General features: G+C 40.8%; 2 protein-coding genes across 9 annotated transcripts in view; one reads left to right on the forward strand and one right to left on the reverse strand.

The window, feature by feature from the left end:
• Nucleotides 1-2050, forward strand: part of LOC311295105 (uncharacterized protein) — a 10306-nt gene extending 8256 nt beyond the window's left edge. Inside the window, exon 5 of the mRNA XM_084416300.1 lies at nucleotides 1-2050. This exon is cut by the window's left edge and continues 1061 nt beyond it. Coding sequence (XP_084272426.1) covers nucleotides 1-406 — 406 coding nt within the window. The 3' untranslated portion in view covers nucleotides 407-2050.
• A 1184-nt stretch (nucleotides 2051-3234) lies between these two features.
• The window catches only part of rbbp5 (retinoblastoma binding protein 5), a 26353-nt gene continuing 17087 nt past the window's right edge, over nucleotides 3235-12500 (reverse strand). For 5 of the 8 annotated variants that reach the window (XM_084416301.1, XM_084416306.1, XM_084416305.1 and 2 more), the window contains 10 exons: nucleotides 11595-11757; nucleotides 11400-11509; nucleotides 10588-10710; nucleotides 10330-10483; nucleotides 9026-9097; nucleotides 8187-8304; nucleotides 7822-7891; nucleotides 5677-5921; nucleotides 4980-5126; nucleotides 3235-3618 (listed from right to left, as the gene is read on the reverse strand). In XM_084416301.1, the coding sequence (XP_084272427.1) occupies nucleotides 3566-3618; nucleotides 4980-5126; nucleotides 5677-5921; nucleotides 7822-7891; nucleotides 8187-8304; nucleotides 9026-9097; nucleotides 10330-10483; nucleotides 10588-10710; nucleotides 11400-11509; nucleotides 11595-11757 (1255 nt within the window). In that variant the 3' untranslated portion in view covers nucleotides 3235-3565. The remainder of the gene's footprint in view (nucleotides 3619-4979; nucleotides 5127-5676; nucleotides 5922-7821; nucleotides 7892-8186; nucleotides 8305-9025; nucleotides 9098-10329; nucleotides 10484-10587; nucleotides 10711-11399; nucleotides 11510-11594; nucleotides 11758-12500) is intronic. The other 3 variants (XM_084416304.1, XM_084416302.1, XM_084416303.1) reach the window with 3 other exon arrangements.

Here is a 12500-nt window from a genome sequence, read left to right on the forward strand (position 1 = left end):
TGGGAACTTGCGTGCAATGCGGAACCAGATGCTACGGGACAGAGCGTCCCGACTAGCGGATGAGCGTAGCGGCATGAGCACGGATGAGGAGAGTCATAGCGAGGTACGCATGGGTCGCTACTGGAGCCGGACCGAGCGACGCGAACATATGCTACAGAAACAGCAACAGCTGCAGGCTAGAGGTGGCATGGCTACGACTGGATTGGTGCACGGGGTCGTGGGAGGAGCCAGCGTAGATAGTTATAATACAGTTCTCGAGATGAGCCAGAGGAAACTAAGTCGCCTGAGGAACCGGAAGCTACTGGACGACTGGACCACCGTAGAGGAACTCCTGACGCACGGATCGCGCCTGAGCGAAGACGCCCGGCAGCTGCCCATGTCGTTGCTAACCGTCACAACTGTATAGCGACACCCGCCGAGTGTGTGTGTTCAGATGTGCGTGTGTGTGTGATTGTGTGTGTTGGACCGCCCGCACTACACAAAGCTACCTCCTGAAATTGAGGTTTACTGTAGATACAGATGTTTCCAAAAAACACCGTAGTAAATTGATTTTTAAATGTCATATTTGGAGTATCTCGTTTTGCATTGTGTTGTAAAAAAGATGTTTTGTTAATATGGAGCGAAATCACTGCAGTTTTGATTCGACCGCATGAAGCAATACAACGACGCCAGACAAAACCGAATTTCATTTTGGTGCCAAGAAAAGTTTACGTTACGGATCAATTTAAGGTGGTGCTAACCGTGAGATTTCATTTACTTTCAGATTATTCGCAACTATAGCCTATAAACTACATCCGATTACGTCACTTTTGCACAAAATTGAAAATTCCCTCTCAGACCGTCTTCCGCTAGCCGAATTTGTGGTGTTAGCACAGCCCCACCTTTCAATCGTGAATCTGATTCTCTGGGAATAACATCGGATAATCTAACGGCAGGTCGTGAGTCAGATGATTGGGTGTTCAGGGTCATGCTGGAGATCAGGCAGCGGAAAACATGAGTGTGTGTGCGGGTTCTTGCACTATAACTGTAGTTCTGTAGAGTATTTTTAAAGCTATTTTTCTTGTCCTCTTCACAATTGATGTCACTTAAAAGGAACAAAGAACTTTTATAAAGACTCAAACGAGAATTATAAGTGGTGTCAACAGCAGTACAGCAATTTGGTAACTGTTCGTTTTGTTCTTGTTCGGTGCAGAATTATATTTTCGCCGCACCTTTCCGCAAACCAGAGGGTTTCAATTTTACAATGGGCATCATGAAACACGAGCAGAATGAATTTAGCACAAATTACGGTGACAGAAATACAACAATTGACATGATTTTCTGAACGATTAAAGGTTATTCACACCAAAGACGATAACTAACGATAAAAAAATTCTAATGTAAAATAATATATGCCCACAGAGGAATATAATCACTCTTGTTAAACCACTTTTTCCAGCTAATGAAGGCTAAAAACATTAACAGCCAATCAGAATCTATCCTTCTTTAAAGAGGTCGAGCATTTAAACCGGCTGATAAAACTTCAGTGGCCGCTTGGCCCGCTTATAATAAACAGAACGTTGGTGTGGACAGTAATATCGTTATAGTTATCATTATCGTTTTTGGTGTGAACAGGCCTTTACACAAATTCGTCCTGCTTCGGTTTCGTGAGTGCGACCTAATTATTTTCCAAAGTAGAAGATTAAGTATTTTCAGAGTCACCTGTCATCGTGGGATGTTTGCGGATCTTTGTTTTGAGCAGAAAATCAGGATCTTTCCCACCTGCACTATTTTTGGTGCATGAGCACTGGAGTGTTTACAATTTTTTCCTCACAACTGTGACTCTCTGCGACGCATCTCGCTCTCCCGCCCTTTCTGAGGTAAAATCACGTGACGTCCTTTTCACCGTGAGTCAAACGCTGTGAATAATGGATTTGAACGGATGAGACGTGCGCTATTAACGGAACTCTGACTCTCTCGCATTGGATTTTGCTCGTTTCCACTTTTAGAAACCATTTTCTTGGAATATGATGTACATGTGGTTGTAATAAAGATGAGATTTTAATTAGCTACATCAAGTGTTTTTTTGGTCCTTATTGAAGTTGGCGTTCACAAGGAAAATCTGTCAACAAAATTGATTAATTCTCGGAACTCAATTTGCGCTCAAATGATATTCCATTTGTTAACCTATATTAAGTTACATCATTTTATAGAGCCTCAATGTCTGTTTGATAGTATGACTAAATGAAAGTGTATAGGCCTACTGAAGTGAAGACCAACTTTTTGATATTTTCAGATAACTTGACCATATGATTACCATACTTTCCATCATTTCCCCCAAGACTATTTGACAAATATGATCTTAATTCATATTTATACCAATTTCGAAACAATAACCAAATGTAATATGATGTTTTTGCGTTTCAATGTGAATCTGAACAGTGATTGCCAGTCAGGTGACTGAAAAGGAGGATGATTCTTAACTGGTGAAGTTGAGTGTTTCTTGGATCTCTACTATTCGCTCAGATTTTTAATGTGACAACTTAAAATGTTAAAGAATAAAACACAGAAACACAAAATGGAATCCAACAGTAGAAAAGCACAAAATGGAACCGAATAACAGAAAAATGTCTTTCTTGCTCCCTCTCTTTCATGCGCGCACCGCTGACGCCACCTGCTGGATGGACGCTATTAGTGCAGAAAAACAAAATGGAGGCGGTTGATTCACCCGTTTATATACTGTCTATGGATTCACCTCATGATCTGTGGTAGAAATGCGAACAAGGTTGATTTATGTTCTTCATTCCTCTGAAGACATTTCTATCAAAACACTATTCAATATATATATATATAAAAACTATTTAATATGAACAAACAAAAAAAACTAAAAATAACCAAAAAAATGAAATTATATTAAAAACAACGTAATTTTTTGTGAATGTTAAGTATTTTGCGTATGTTAAAATAAACTAGATGAAACAAAAACACATTTTAGATATTTACAAAAATAAAAAATGTATATTTAAAAAAAAATTGTAAATGTCAAAATAAACTTGATTAAACAATGTGAACAGACTAAAACGTTAAACTAAACCGAACAAAAATGCAAAATTTAGCAAAATGAATTTAAAATCTATTTTGTGAACGTTAAACTGGATTTAACAACATGAACAACATTTTCAAAACTAAAAAAACAATGTTCTTGATTCCTCTGAAAACATTTGTATCAAAAAACATCATACACAGAAACCACAGTTTCAAAAAACAAACTGGTTTAATATGTATATAAAAAAAACACGACCAGTCTAAGGATCTCACAGAAAAAAACAAAACAAATATATCCGACTGAGTATTTGACCCAACTAGTGCTTAAACACAGAGACAGATCGGTCTACTCTAAGTAAAAATACATGCTTCCCTCTTCTTATCACTCTCTCAGCAAGGAAACGCAGCAGACGGGCTTCAAACTGTGGCGTTGTTGAGCTGTAACGTCCTTCTGTAATAACGCAACTCAATTCCAGTCCGTAGAGTTCATATAAAAGAGCGGCCTCATTCATCCACACAGACAGGGGGCGCCGGTGTCCAATCAGTCCAATCCCTGCACCTCATGCGGCTTGTACACCGACGAAACAAGATTTCCTGAAAGAACAGCATTCGTTTGGTTAAATGTAACATCTAAACATGTCAAATGAACACTTTTACCAATAAAAACGCATCCTTCAGGTCAACGTAGAGGCCCGAAGAGCGAAGCGACAAAGCAATGCAAAACTGCACCAAAACTAAAGCTCATGTTGATCCATTTATGGGGGAAATTTGCATATATTAAATCGCAAGCGAATCGTTCATGTGCTGCAAGATACGAACAATCTGAACATTAAAAAATGCTTAGTTAAAATAAAGCTGGAATGAAATATAAATATTAGATGAAAAACGTAGAAATGTTTCCTTCGCTACTAAGCGAATTTTTTTTTAAGTTGAAATAAAACTGAAATAAAAGCTAAATAGAAAAACTAATATAAATGACAAAAGCAAAAAAAAAACTAAAATGAAAACTAATAAAAATTAAATAATACTTATAATAGTATATAAATAATACTAAACTATCATTGCTGCATAATCCAATTCACAAACATGACTCTTTTGAACTGATTCTTTCAAAATGACTCATGAATCACTGCAATGATTGTTTTTGAACATTCGATTCGCTCGTCTCTTAAAGATTCACTTTCAAATCTGAATCATTCACAGTTAAAGATTCACTTTCAAATCTGAATCATTCACAGTTAAAGATTCACTTTCAAATCTGAATCATTCACAGTTAAAGATTCACTTTCAAAGCAAATTTTCGTGGTGATAAAAACAGCGTTACAAATTACAGAATAAATAAAATATTATTTCATGGGAACGAATCATGGAAATTATTAGTTCTGTCGCGGTGAAAATTCACGCTGAAGAGATTAAACAATATGAACAAACAAAAGCGATGTTAATATAAAAATGCGCAATTTCGCAAATTACATTTAAAATTTATATTGCGAATGTCAAAATAAACTGAATTAATTATATGCACAAACAAAAATGGACATTTAAATACACATTTAAAATGGTATGATAATATTAAAAATAACGTGAAATTATAGGATGAAATACTACATGTATTTTGCGAAAAGCATTAAAACTATTATTAATAAAAATAAGGTCAAATCTTGTGGTAAAATTTTATGTTAAAAACATTTTTCAGTTGTAATATCAATATCAGTCTGGTTTTTGTTTAGCATCTAGCTCGGACGAATTATTAGGCGAGTTTTAGTGCGTCACAGTGTTGCATCATGGGAATGATTGGGTCAAGTAGACCTGAAGCATTCGATCGCACACACATGCGTTATTGTGTAAACAGCACAGGGGTCAGAGCAGGAAGGACAGGAAGGCAAGCAGGAAGTAGATGCGGCCAATCACAGCTGAGCTCAAGCCGCGGGTCAAAGGTCGCAGCGGGGTCTTACCTGGCGTCCCCAGCCCCTCTGCTCTGTCCCGGCAGACTTTGGGTCTGAACGGAGAGTCTTTGTCTTTACCTTTAGATCCCTTGGGTCGCCCCGCCGCCTTCTTCTTCGACTTACTGTCGCCCTTCACGCCCAGTAAGGGATGAACCTCTGAGAGAAACACAAAGGTCAGAGGTCAGAGGTCAGAGGCGTGGACTGACGGAGAGCAGAAGCAGAGGATCCGACGCTCACTAGTGCTGGGCGGAATGACCAAACAATTATATCACGCTATTTTTCTAAATTGTCCCGGTTTCACGATATATGTCGGTATTTTATTTTTCCAAGCATGACTCGGTGTAAACCACATGTTCTACTGAGTGAGAGAGGAAATACTGCAGTAGATTGACTTCGAACGCCCTATTTTACTGTCATGAGTGAATATTGTAGAAAATTACACACTAGTGTTAATACAGGTTTGCAGTGTTTATAAAGAGGTCCAGCAGGAGGCGCTGTAGGAGCGGCATTGAGGAATTTTAACCAAAGTATGTTACAAACTTTACATGAAGACCCTAAAGACTCATACCAACTTGTAAAACGTGCATCCGATGACCCCTTTAAAGCGACATACACAGGTATTACGGTATACAAAACTTCATATCATAACATAAATAAACACTGGTATTCGGTATGTACAGGAATAGCGCGCAGCACTAGCGCTCACCGTCGCTCGGGACGCCCTGCAGCTCGATGGTGGTGGTGCGGATCTTCTTCTTGGGCGGCGCTCCGTCCGCCGACGGCTGCCGTTGTTTCTTGTCCGTGGGGCCGCTGTGCGCGGAGCCGTCGTCGGGCGTAGCGGTCTGACCCGCGGCTTCGGGAGGAGGGCCGAACGGGTTCTCCTCGGGGTCCTCGACCTCCGGAGCGATGGGCAGATACAGCAGCGCTTTATAGTCCTCCAGCTCCTCGTCACTGCAAACACCAACAGCAGTCGCCGTTAAACGCCGCTAGTGAGGCTAACCGCTAACTCACGAAGCGGACATTACTTTTCAGATGGACTGCACTGCGAGAAATAGTTGTGGTCAAAGACTGTATTGCAACTTAAGTTCAGCAAATTACATTTCAAATTTACTTTTTCAAACTTAAACATTATGAACAAACAAACAAAAAACATTTGTAACTATGATATTAAAAATAATGTGAAATTGAGCGAATTACATTTTAAAAATATTTTGCGAATGTCAAAATAAACTATTAAAAATGAACAAAAAAATATCAAAACTAAAAACAAATTAACAAAAAAAGTATAATTATGATAAAATGAAAAATAACTTACATTTTTGCGAATTATGTTTAAAAGTATTTTTTTTAAATTTGAGATATTTAAAAATATTATGTAAAAAAAATTGTGAATGTTAAAATAAAGTAGAAGTAAAAAAAACAAAAACATTTTAAACTGTGATAATATTAAAAATAATGTAAATTTTTGCAAATTATATTTTAAAAAGTATTTTTAAGTACAAAACATTAATAAAAACATAATTAAAAAACATTAGTAACTATAATATTTAAAATAAAGCTAAAGTTATCAAATTACATTTAAAATGTATATTGTGGATTCCAAAAAGTGGATTAAGGATTATGAACAAACACACACTTTAAAATCTAGAGAACAAACAGTAGAACTACAGTGAACATCGTCCCTGTAGTGTTTAACATCATCAACTAGTGTCGAGTGTGTTTCCTGTCCTCACAGCAATCAAGCTAAACAACCCAGAAATAAGTGTTTATAAGCCGGCGACCCCAAAGAACGAGCGTTTAAAGACACAAAAGTGGAGACAGGCGATTGAGAGAGAGAGCAGCGTGTCTCATTACTAACGTGAGAACTAACGTTAAACGCTCATTTTTTGGGGGTCGACATCTTATAAACACGTATTTCTGGGTTGTTTAGCTTGTTTGCTGTACACCTCGTCACATAGCAGCTTTTAGACACTGTTTTGTGTTTTGTTATAAGTCATAAATAACGTGTCTGTCTCTATATAAGCAGTGAGGGGCGGGGTTTAGACTCGCTGTGGGCGTCACTCTGTCTCTATATAAGCAGTGAGGGGCGGGGTTTAGACTCGCTGTGGGCGGAGCTCTGTCTCTATATAAGCAGTGAGGGGCGGGGTTTAGACTCGCTGTGGGCGTCGCTCTGTCTCTATATACAGCAGTGAGGGGCGGGGTTTAGACTCGCTGTGGGCGTCGCTCTGTCTCTATATACAGCAGTGAGGGGCGGGGTTTAGACTCGCTGTGGGCGGAGCTCTGTCTCTGTATAAGCAGTGAGGGGCGGGGTTTAGACTCGCTGTGGGCGGAGCTCTGTCTCTATATACAGCAGTGAGGGGCGGGGTTTAGACTCGCTGTGGGCGTCGCTCTGTCTCTATATAAGCAGTGAGGGGCGGGGTTTAGACTCACTGTGGGCGTCGCTCTGTCTCTATATAAGCAGTGAGGGGCGGGGTTTAGACTCGCTGTGGGCGGAGCTCTGTCTCTATATAAGCAGTGAGGGGCGGGGTTTAGACTCACTGTGGGCGGAGCTCTGTCTCTATATAAGCAGTGAGGGGCAGGGTTTAGACTCGCTGTGGGCGTCGCTCTGTCTCTATATAAGCAGTGAGGGGCGGGGTTTAGACTCGCTGTGGGCGTCGCTCTGTCTCTATATAAGCAGTGAGGGGCGGGGTTTAGACTCGCTGTGGGCGTCGCTCTGTCTCTATATAAGCAGTGAGGGGCGGGGTTTAGACTCGCTGTGGGCGGAGCTTGATACAGAAGGCAACAGTTGTGTCGTTCTCTGACTCAGATTACTTCAGATTTACTGTACAGGTCATTAGTGAGTGTGTCTGACCTGCTGCAGAAAGCCTGGATCGGGTCGACCGACGTGACGTCCACCTCCTCATCCTCTGCGGCGTCGGCTCCTGACACACACACACACACACACACACACACACACAGTCAGTGTCATCTCGGAATCAACATGCACCAATGCATCATTTTTCGCTAACTGTGATTTTGTATATGAACATTTCTGAAATACATAACTCAGACAGTTTCCTCTGATATCAGATCACTGTAAACTGTAATGTGGACTCATGCACTTTCTGTAAAGCTGCTTTGAAATGATGTGTGTTGTGAAAAGTGCTATACAAATAAATTAATTGAATTGAATCTTCATCAGTGTGTGTGTGTGCGTGTGTGTGTGAGTGTGTTTACCTGTCTGTTCCGGTTCACTCTTGTCCTCGTCCTCGATGTCAAACTCAGACTCTCTCTCCTCATACTCCACGTTCTCATCCAGCTCTTTAAAGTCCGGTGCAAATGCGCTCCAGTTCTCCTGCACACACACACACACACACACACACACACACACACACACAGTCAGCTTCCTACCGTCGACATAGGCCGCACCCTAACAAGTGTGTGAGTTTAGATCGTTCGTTTACTAGTGGTCAGCTGATACATCACCCGAGCATTTCTTTAATTATCGGCAGCAGCCAATACATTTTTTCTGTTTTCAGAAGCAGGACTTTTATTTTGACGCACAGGATCTCTCCGTCTTCAGTGGTTTACTGTCTTTGTTTAACTATTCTGTCTAAATGAATCCTGTGCATTTGCACAGAGGCACAGTCAAAAAAGTTCTGCCGCTGTCAATTTTTTTATATATATATTTTCCAAATAATAATTTCTAATTTAGTAAATATGTAAAATAAATATAAATGTAATAGCAGTAATTGTTAGGCATGTGTTATTTACTATATTACTAAATTAAAAAGCCTGATTCTCACATGTAAAAACAAAAACACATTCAAAACTCTAAGGTAATATTAAAAAACAATGCAAAATTTCCCTAATTATATACAGTATTTAAAATGTATTTTGCAAACATTAAAATAAACAGGATTGATCAATATGAATAAATAAAAATGTCAAAACTAAAAAAAAAAAACACACTAAAAACACATTTGAAACTGTATAATAAAAATAATGCAGAATTCATCAATCATGTTTAGCCAGACGTGAAGAGCGAAGAGCTCTGGGTCAGAATGATTCCTCACCACTTGGTTCTGAGCCCATATGGAGACCACACCGCTGGAGATGGAGGCGATGATGGGCCGCACGGGATGCCACTGTAAACACACACACACACACAGTGTTCAGTGTAATCCCACACTAGGGGCTTTCTCACTGCATCTAGGTCTATGAGTCTAGGCACCCGCCACCGGGTGTTTCCCGAGAACTAATGGTTCCCATAGGAATGTTTTCCTGGTTGCGTTCGCAGCGCCAGTAGGAACTCTGAGTGACGTAAGACACGCTTGTTGTTGGAACTTTTATTTTGAAAGCGCTGAGAACGACTGAGCCTGAACACACAGTTCTTGCATTCTCTGTGTTCATTAGTTCTGTCTAACAGTCCTGTAATACGTTATTAGATAGAACTGTCATACATAGAAAGTAGACAGTAATGAACAGTTATTAGCGCATGTCGTGTGTTTGATGTCCAGTGTTGCTGAGCAGAAATACATCATCATGTTTCTCTTGGTCTCAAAGTTGTGTTGGATTTTCTCCTCAGCGTAAAGATTAAGAGCTTCATCTATCACTGTTTTACATGTTTCTGGAGTAAATATATAGGCTATAATCTGTGTGTTTAAATGGCGGTGCTGGTGTTTCGTGTGCGTTCGGCCAATCAGCGAACACTGCCGTCACTGTAGCTCCTATAGCGCTGGTTTAGACCTGACTCTGAAGGAGGAGTAAATTAGTTCCTCCAAAAGGAGTTCCTAGAGCTAAAATCATTCCTAGTTCCTGCGGTGCGAACACGCCGAGATCCGGGAACTTCCGCCAATAGTTGTAGAACTATGAGAAGGTTCCTCCGGAGCAGAATGTTTGGCACATCCTCCTAGACTGTATTCTAGAATGATCTGATATTAACTTTGGCATGAAACGCAGAGGCTCCATCATAGTAGTTTCGTGCGCGTGTGAACGTCATGGCAATGCACAACACACAGTACCTCACGCGGGAAACACTGAACGTAACGCGTAAATGCGCGTAACTGACGATAATCAGGCAAGCTAGTGCGCACAGGCCACGCAGTGCTGGCGGAGTAACACATCAGCGGAGCGGAGGGAATGAGATGGCATTTTTTCCAGAAAACTCAAGGATCTGTGTGAGTGTGTGTGTGTGTGTGATGATCACATATTTGTGTGATGATCACGTGTGTGTGTGTGTGTGCGCTGTCAACCCTGTGTGCGAACCCTGTCTATAGTAGGGAAGTATGTGATTTCGGACGCAGCTGCACAGTGTGGTCACACACACACACACACACACACACTGTGTCCTGCATGACCTCTGACCCCAGTGTCTCACCGCTACGTCCAGCAGCAGTTCCCCCCGCGTGCCGTGCAGGATCTTCACCAGGTTCCCGATGCTCTTCTCCCAGATGTAGAGCGCGTGCTGACGGGCCGATCCCGCCACGATGTACTCGCCGTCGCCAGAGAAGCAGCAGCGCTTCCACGGAGTCCTGCGCGCAGAGAGATGTCAGCGCACACACACACACACACACACACACACACACACACACACACACACACACACACACTCACACACTGGCGTACACACACACACCTGTTGACGAGGTCCTGCAGCTTCTGCATGGGCTCTGGTTCTCCGTCTCTGCCGCAGGTCAGGATCTCTCGGCCGTCGTACACGCGGATGATGCGGTCCGCCGTGTTGATGAGGAAGCAGCTGCTGACAGCAGGATTTTGGCATCATTTATTATTAGTATTATTATTATATAATATTATGTTTTATTATTAGTTTCATATGATAATGAATGTACCTTCCTGTGAATTTGCACAGAGGTGCTGTCAAAATAAAAGTCTGTGCGCTGTCAAAATAAAAGTCCATGATGCTGTCAAAATAAAACTCTGCGCTGTCAAAATAAAAGTCTGTAAGCTATCAAAATAAAGGTCTGTGGGCTTTAAAAAATAAAAGTGTGTGCCCTGTTAAAATAAAAGTATGTAAGATGTCAATAAAAAGTCCAGACGCTGTCAAAATAAAAGTCCAGATGCTGTCAAAATAAAAGTCCAGATGCTGTCAAAATAAAAGTCCAGATGCTTCAAAAAATAAAAGTCTGTGCCCTGTCAAAATAAAAGTCTGTGCGCTGTCAAAATAAAAGTCTGAGCGCTGTCAAAATAAAAGTCTGTGCGCTGTCAAAATAAAAGTCTGAGTGCTGTCAAAATAAAAGTCTGTAAGCTATCAAAATAAAAGTCTGTGCCCTGTTAAAATAAAAGTCTGTAAGCTGTCAATAAAAAGTCCAGACGCTGTCAAAATAAAAGTCCAGACGCTGATAATGAATGCACCTTCACACAGTTAGTACACTGATATTATTATACACTACTAATGGTTTTGAGGGCTGTGAGTGTGTGACCTCTGACCTGCCCTTGCGTGCAAACTCGATGGATTTGATGGCGGTGGTGTTGCTGGTTCCCGTCGTCACACGGAACGAGGCCACCAGGTCCTGTGTGTCGGTGTTGAGCACCAGAATCTGCAACAGACAAACACATGAAGCTCTCACTCATCAACAGACACACACACACACACACACACACACACACACAGTGACCTCTGACCTTCCCCTTGGCGTTCCCAGTATAGATGTATTCCCCGCGCCGGTCGAAGGCCGCCACCACGTTCAGATCCGAGTCGTCGTCGACGGGCAGAACCACGTGTTTGGAGTCGGACAGCGTGAGCAGGACCGGCGCAGATTTCATCGGACACACCAGCACTTTATCCCTGAAACACACAGATCATATACTGTAAAAAAAGATGGACGACGCCCTTCACTCTCTTCCATTGGTGAAAAGTGAAGCCGCCAAAGTCCTAATATGGCGCTGACGTCTTGCGCTGATCTGGGACCTGCTTCTGCACAGTAGCAAAACTAACTTTATCTGGACAATAACTTTATTCTAGAGCTGCTGTAAAGACAAACAATCTCTGTTACTGTAATCTCCTGTTATCACTGTAAAGCTGCTGTGAAACATCTATATTGTTAAAGCGCTGTATAAATGAAGGAGACTTGACTAGTGACCGTGAAGTTTAGTGCGATATCTCACTCACACACACATAGTCACACACACACTCCCGTAGAAATGGTTAGTACAAAGTTTACTGTGTGAAATAAACAGTTATGGACATAAATCCCACAAAAAGTCATTTGGGGCCTCAGTGACTTCACTCAGAGAAGCTGTCAATCACAGCTGTCAATCATGACATCACATTCCCCTTTTTATAGCATCAACTTACTAAGACGAGTTTACTAACTAAACTAACCAAAAACTAGTTTTTAATCATGCTGATTTAAGTTAAGCTAAAGTTGAAAATAATAATTTGTCATCATTTTTTTGTATTTTATATCATCTTATTATTATAATAAATAAAAATAGTTTGGCATCATCGTTTATTCTTACTATTTCTTATTTTTATATTTTATTTATTTTAATGAAATTTGTAAAATAACTAACAATAATATTATAATT

This window comes from Rutilus rutilus (genome assembly GCF_951802725.1).
Source record: "Rutilus rutilus genome assembly, chromosome: 8".
NCBI classification, from domain to species: Eukaryota; Metazoa; Chordata; class Actinopteri; order Cypriniformes; family Leuciscidae; genus Rutilus; species Rutilus rutilus.